Below are 7,350 nucleotides of genomic sequence, written 5' to 3'. Positions count from 1 at the left end.
ACGCTGTGTCCCGTTACGCTCATTGTACGCTTGCGCCGCACCGACAGAAGTGAAAACTTGAAACTTTGTTTATAAATGTGTAATATGAAATAATTTCTACGTCAAATGTACGTAAGAAAATGAATCTGATTACTAGTATAATTTCAAGTATTTATTCTTTTATTAATAAAATAAAAATAATACAATTTTATTCATAAAAGTATCCAATCATTTCATCAATGTTTTGTTATGACGTTGTCACGTTAAACTATCGTCCGTAAACCGAATTTACAGACAACCAATTTTTTATTTTGGTAATTGTTCCTTATTGCGTAGAAAGTTTACATGAAAGTTCTATAATTCACATTTTCTAAATGAAAAACGTTTTAGTTATGTTTCAGTTTCGCTTTACAGGCACATTCAACTGCTAGCTTTATTTTAATATTTTACGTGAAATACAATCGGACATGTTACACGGAACAATTATTACCGGGCAATGTTCATTACCGTAAATCCTATTTATATCATAGCTTTATAATGCATATCTTCAAAATTAAAACAACATTGTTGGTAATTAATTTAGAGACCGGAAAAATTCGCGGGTTCAATGACCTCCAGGATATACTCCAATATCCTCTACACACTCGGGCAAATGTCAACTGTTCATTGGCTGCTGACTTGTGAGTCGTCTTGACTGGGTGGCCTGTGATTCGACACTTCTATGAGTGAGGGTCTCTAATTGGCCCTCATTCCTCCAGATTAACAGTGGACCAATGGCAGAAGCAGCACTAAGGTATAATTATTTGAATTTTAGCATAACACGAAATGAACCCGCGAATTCTTCAGGTCTCTAGTAATTATACATTTTAAAATCAGGAACACATTCAACTGTCTCATTTGTTGTAATTTATTACCTTAAAACACAACTGGCTATGTTTGCCCGGGGAACAATGTTTATCGAATTTTTTTAATTTTTTTTCCAAATAAAATATACTTAAATAATTATATAACTTTGCAATACAAACACGTCCAATTCCTTTCTTTATTTTAACATTTTATGTTAAAATACAATTGGATACGCAATATTTTTACTACACCACTTAATCACGTGTCAGTGATAGAGAAGAGGAAAGAGGGGTTGTGTGTATCCATCTCACAGATCGGGTTTTTAGTTGGTCGGATGTAAGGTAGAGCCAATATAATAAATGCGTATCCATATAACATTAGCGATTTTCGCGGGAAACAAAAAATGAAAATACTAGGGTCATAACTATTCGTGATTTGTCACGCCACGATAATTTACATGCATTATATCTTAAAGAAAAGGCTATAAAACTTCTGAAGATATAGAGATCCGAGAATTTTCCGTCCCAAAATTTCCCCAAAGCTCTAATTTTATGGGTGTACTTTATTTTTTGCACCTTATTTCTTGAATTTATTTTACTATTACCATCCCAGTTTTGTATTTGCCCGCGCTAATTTTTTAATAGTTCCAACACGGTAACATCATAAAGATATAAATACTGTTCGAAACGACGTTAATTAGCTCGGTAGGAGCCGTATAAAATGTCTAGTTCGCACAAGGTCTCAGTCGTTACAATAGCATTTAAAGGCACATTGCAATGACTGTGGCAGATGTAATATTTTCAGAGCAATAACATTTTGCGTTACTAAGTTGTCTTAATTTTTCAATATTTTATAGTGTGTAAAAGCTTAGAAAGCTATGATATGTCTGAAGACTTTGAGTAGACGTACACTACTAATATGAATTATAAATTTAAATAAATGTAATCTTGAGTTCTAGTTATGACGACATGTAAAGTTATTGTTTTATTGAGAAAAAAAATCAATTCATTGGTTTATGACCCTATTTGACATTTTTACATACGAATGCTCAAGTCGAATCATTTAAGACGAAAAAATTATGTGCAATGATAAGAAATTGTTTTGATTAATAATATGGAATGTTAAAAAAATTGGTAGTTTAAAAATTTTTTTGATAAAATTATTAATTTTTGTCATTAAAAGACTTTTAAGGTTTGTATTTTTTTTAAAATTGTTTGTTATCAAATTTATTATGCCGTGGGCAATCATCACAAAGTTATATCTTTGTTTATTCGTGCGTGACTGATGATGCCTTGGAAATTTCCGCGAACGCAATAAAATAAAACTTGCTAACTGCGAGTCGGAAATTCGCGCGGAAACACCAAGACAAGGAGTGCAGGTGATAAACGACATGGAAGAGCATCGTCGTGTTCTGCAGGGAGAGAGAGATGATGCGCGCGAGGTGAATAATTAACGACTCGTCATCAATCCGCGGCTGGAGAACAGGAGGAGGAACATGCACGCGCGTAATTACTCTTCAAGCTCTGACTTTTTTTTTTTAAGAGAACGAGAGGCGCGGGTAACGTAAGATGACGAGCCGGAGCTGCAATAATTCAGAAGCAAGCTAGAGAGAGCGCGCGCCCGCGCGCGTGTGTGTTTGTGAGAGAGAAAGCAGTTCCGCGCTATTCACGTGGTGATGAATATCCTTCCGCCGACTACCCCGGAGGTCTGAGGAGGAAGTTTGATGCTATGGAGAGGCGAGGGACTGTTTTTTTTGCCGGCCGGAAGTGGTCTCACGAGGGAAACTGAGTTACCTTTCCACCCCCCCCCCCTTCCCCTCCAACACTACCCCTCTTCACAACCCCTTCTAGCCCTGTCTTCCAGGGGGGGAGGGGGAGGTTGTCCAAGCCAACGTCACTTCCTCCTTCCGGGCAAACAATTGGAAGCTCGGTTCCCCGCCAGACGAAACTTGTTTTGCCCGCACGACGGGATTCGCCTATCGCGACACGCCCCGTGCTAACAGCTACTCGACTTCCCCCATCCGCGGCGAGGGGTTTGTCGCTTCCTCCCGGAAATTAATTTTTACCCCCCACCCCCACCCCCTTGCGGTAAGGCTCTCTGCAGAAGGTTTTAAGTACAACGACACTGAAGAAATGATTCGATTGTCTCTAACCAAACACTCGCAGCACACGAATCGCGGTAGGTTTTCCCCGTGCAGCATTTTTTTTTGGAGTCTTGAATGTTGGACGTTAATAAGACAAAAATGGTTTTACGCTTATCAAGTTTATTTAACTATCTTCAACTTCAATTTATTTGAACAAAAATGTAAGTTTCAACGTGAGTGTAAAATTAAAAGTAATTGAACTTAGAGCAATTTTGTTTTGATTTTAGTGAAACCTCACTTTACTTTATTCTTGTTTTAAAAGTTGTTTTTTTATTTCACACTTCATAAAATATAAATATATTTGTTCACTGAATTGGTCTAGGTTTTGAAATTAATTAGCTTGTTTATTTTGGAAATTGTCCAGCGGTTTGTATGAAAAAAAAAGTTCTTTCATGCAATACGGAATTTTTATTTTATAAGATTTTCCACAAACGCCATTTTATATTTGCAGAGTTGTCATGGAATTAATTCAAGAATGCAAAATAAGAAAACAAATTTAAAACATAAGCCCACAGAGAACTAGCATAAATAAGCTGTCGTTGCACAGATGGACCCAACGATGAATCTAAACAGGTATAATGGAGAACAAATCGACGACACCACTGACGAACACATCAAACTTAAAAAAATCAAAGAGCACGAGAATTCCATGGAAGGAATTTGGTCATGAAAAAATAACAGCGCCGACTAACGCACATTGGGCAAACAACGACGAGACAGTTTCAACAAGAACATGAAATGCAGGCAGACAACAAACCTGGACAACACAGCAAACATACGAACACAACGATGAAAGGAAACAGGTATTATGGACAACACAAGGATGACAGCAACGACGACACAATAGGTTCCCTGTGACAAAACAGTTGCAACGTTTTGGGAAGTGGTATCTGTTCCCATCATTGTTGGGTCCATCTGTTCAACATCAGGTGATTTATGTTTGTTCTCTGTGGGTTGAAGTTTTCATTTTTTTCCTATTATTTTGCACTTATTTTTAAATTTTTCCAATGTCAAACAGTGCAAACCTGCAATGGCATATGTATAAAATTTTTTATTAAATCGGAATATTTAAGTCGGAAGTTCCCTAACGTAGTATAATAATTACATAAACTTCATATCAAATTTTTTTAATAAAAAATATTTAAAAACAGATGTTTAGATTTTTAAAAGGTCCTTGGATATAGCTGTTTAAGAAAGAATACTAAATAATTAAACCTTTAAAGGTGGGTGAAGTGGCTTTTAAATAGTTTACGTAATCATACTTAATTGAATACATTTCAAGCAGTTCGCCGGGTAGAAGCCAAACAGAAAGAGCCTTGAAACGCGACGACAACGTTAAAGGGCGTCGGCAATCAAGCAGTCCTGCCAAAGGACTCCTCGAAAGCGGAACATCCGGAGGGCCTCGTTACCGCAGCGGCCCCTGCGTCTTCCGCAACCGGTAGCCTCGAAGGTGCGCGTCAGTTGGGCGGGTTGCCGGTGTTTCCATTCCCAGGGGCCTGCACACCCCCACGGCTGCGCCGTCCCTGCCGGTACACCTCCTGGGAACGCGGCAACCTGCTAAGCAGCTGCTCGAGTCTTTGGAAAGAGAGGTGGGGGGCGACCCTTCTGCGAACCGCGGGCCTCCCTCGTCCTAATTGGGTACACTCTGCCCGGCTTGAATGGTCGAGAGCACTCCGATTGGCCTCTACCTCCCCCCCCCCCCCCCACTACCCACTCCTTTCGCCCTTCTCCCGTGGACGCTTCTGAGACCCGGTGAACCTGTCGGTCACTGACAGTCTCTCTCTATCTCTGGTTGAGTTCATTCGAAGAAGGTGTCTTTCAGCGTGGAAGTGTAGGCTACTGGGACCTAGGGATACCAGGAGCCTGCAGGTCTTTGCCTCTTCGCCGCTCCAAACCTCTGGATTCTCTGAATCTCCGTGCGTGTTCTGTTTATTTGTTGATGTGAAAACATATTAGCTCTCGGCACAAGTCATTTGCTGGGAGTAATTTCGTGAAAATGGAACGGAAGAAGATGAACGGAAATGTGACACAAAGATGGCAGACCCACGTGTAGCAACATAAACCCGTATATAGTCACTTTCGTGTATATAAGGGTGTATACCAAACGTATTTGCGTGCCAAATGAGACTTTATTATAGTGAAACTACCTTGTGATGTATATGGTAAACTAAAATATTTCTAGTAAAAAAATTGGTTGTCTGTAAAGTTGGTTTACGGACGATAGTTTAACGTGACGTCATAACAAAACATTGATGAAATTATTGCATACTTCTTTAATAAAATTGAATCATTTTAATTTAATAAAAAAATAAATACTTAAATTTATACTAGTGATCAGATATTTAAAATGCAAGAATAATTAACCTTTATTGCCGAAATTGTTGTAATAAGCAATTAAAATCACATTAACTTTTCATTTCACTTTATAAACAGTCGAGTGGAAGAGAGATAGATGCGGCGCAAGCGTATAATGAGCGTAACGGGACACAGCGTAACGGAACAATGTGCGTAACGGGACACTTTTCGTGCGTGCAGCCGACGTTCATCGATTTATTAGACGTTGTCACGTCAAAAGTAACCTTAATTTGTAAAAAAAAACCGTAATAAAACTGGCATTATAACGATAATAATATATAATCTCCTTCCCAACTCCCAATGTCCTAATGGCGCAATGGTATAGCACGCGCATGACGACAACCTAAAGGTTGATGGCACATAACACTTCCTCATTGGAATTTTTTTATATACTTATATTTCAAAGTGTAATACGGCTTAGAGTTTTTTTTTCAGAGTAAGATCATAATATACGGCAACAAACAGCACAGAACTGGAAAATTGAGGAAATGGCTTACAACCATTTTACTGTGGTGATTTCTGGGAACCGCAGATCAAATCGAAATTAGGATCGCCGTACTGGTGTTTGATCCCAGGTTATCTGATGTGAGAGTTCCAATGCCCATTTTACGCGTGTTGTTGAACGTAAATCGCTGTGAATGTAGGATAAAGAATTAAATTTTTTTTTGATCCCTGGATGGAGCCGACGGCGTACGAGCCTTTCGACCACGAACTTTCGGCTTCAAAGCCCGGTTTAATAAACAGGCGGCAAAACGTTTAAAAAATATGACGTGAACATGACTATTTGTGAGCAAAAGAGAAAAAAAAGTAATTTAATTGCTCAGGTCTAGTATTTTAGAATAAAATCCTGCGAGAGTTAATTCTATCCCGACACAAAAGGAAATTCATAATAATAAGAAATTTAACTAAACGTGTGGTGCATCGAAAATAATTTTTAGCCATATAAATAATTGAAATTTAATGATACATTTTATAATAATATATTAGAATAGATTTTGTGGTTCAAGCTTGAAAGAAAAAAAAATATTAGTATTTATTTGACCGAAACAGTTCGTATATCTTATAAAAAATTTAACTTTTTTTATTAAACGATATATGAAGTGTAAAAAATCGAAGCATACGCATATTAAAATATTCTTATAAACGTATGTACATATAATAAATCTGAATGATTGTAGAGGAATAGTCAATCTCAGTTTTATTGAATTGAAATTAATGAAGAGTAGAATAAATTTCGTTGCGAAATAACTAGATGTAAATTAAGACATTCATATCTAGTGCAAGGACCTCAGAAATACACACAGAGCCATACAGGCATCGAAATTAACAAACAAATTAATTATGAGGTGTTCAGGGTCATTAAGCTGAACACCGATTTTCTGAGTAACTCCTCTCCTACATAAATGATCAGCTGGACGGTAATGAGTGTACTGCATAATGTAACATCTAATTACTAGTATTGCATGTATAAATAATGCTGTACTGAGTTGACCACGCGCTCCTCATTGGTGCATCACCGCGTCATTATATTACGGATCTAATTAGAAGCAGAGTTCTAATTCGTCACCACGCTTCTAGGAGAGAGATAATATATTCTCCGGTTTTACATTTACTAAATATTGATTAACTTTGCTGATAAATAATATATTTTTTATCTCTTTTTTTCAGTTTCAATCGGTGTTTGCAATATTTTTTTTATTGATCTAAGTTATAGACTTTCCTGAAGCTCAAAACAATTCTTAATGATAATCTGGCTACATAAGAGCGTCAGTTATATTGAAGTATACAATAAATATACAAAATATTTGTACCGTGAACAAAAAGAAAGATAAGGAGTGATGTAAAACAGAAAATCATGTTACCAGATTTTGGCTTTTTTTTTCTTTCTTTTGCAATTATACACCCAACATCACATTTACCTTCGTGCATAATATTTTTTGTACATTTTCTTCCCACGAAGTACTCCTGCTATTATTTCGTGTGATAGTGTATTGCAGTTTTAAACACGATTGGACTTAACTGTTCAT

The 7,350-nt window shown here is 37.2% G+C and overlaps 1 protein-coding gene across 1 annotated transcript in view; it reads left to right on the top strand.

Moving 5' to 3' along the window:
* The first annotated feature begins 3,527 nt into the window (after nt 1-3,527).
* Nucleotides 3,528-7,350, top strand: part of LOC134541847 (dipeptidase 1-like) — a 182,326-nt gene continuing 178,503 nt past the window's right edge. Inside the window, exons 1-2 of the mRNA XM_063385544.1 lie at nt 3,528-3,541; nt 4,461-4,557. Coding sequence (XP_063241614.1) covers nt 3,528-3,541; nt 4,461-4,557 — 111 coding nt within the window. The remainder of the gene's footprint in view (nt 3,542-4,460; nt 4,558-7,350) is intronic.

This window comes from Bacillus rossius, assembly GCF_032445375.1.
Source record: "Bacillus rossius redtenbacheri isolate Brsri chromosome 4 unlocalized genomic scaffold, Brsri_v3 Brsri_v3_scf4_2, whole genome shotgun sequence".
NCBI classification, from domain to species: Eukaryota; Metazoa; Arthropoda; class Insecta; order Phasmatodea; family Bacillidae; genus Bacillus; species Bacillus rossius.
The sequence above is the reverse complement of the archived record's forward strand: the minus strand, read 5'-3'. Positions and strand labels throughout refer to the sequence as shown.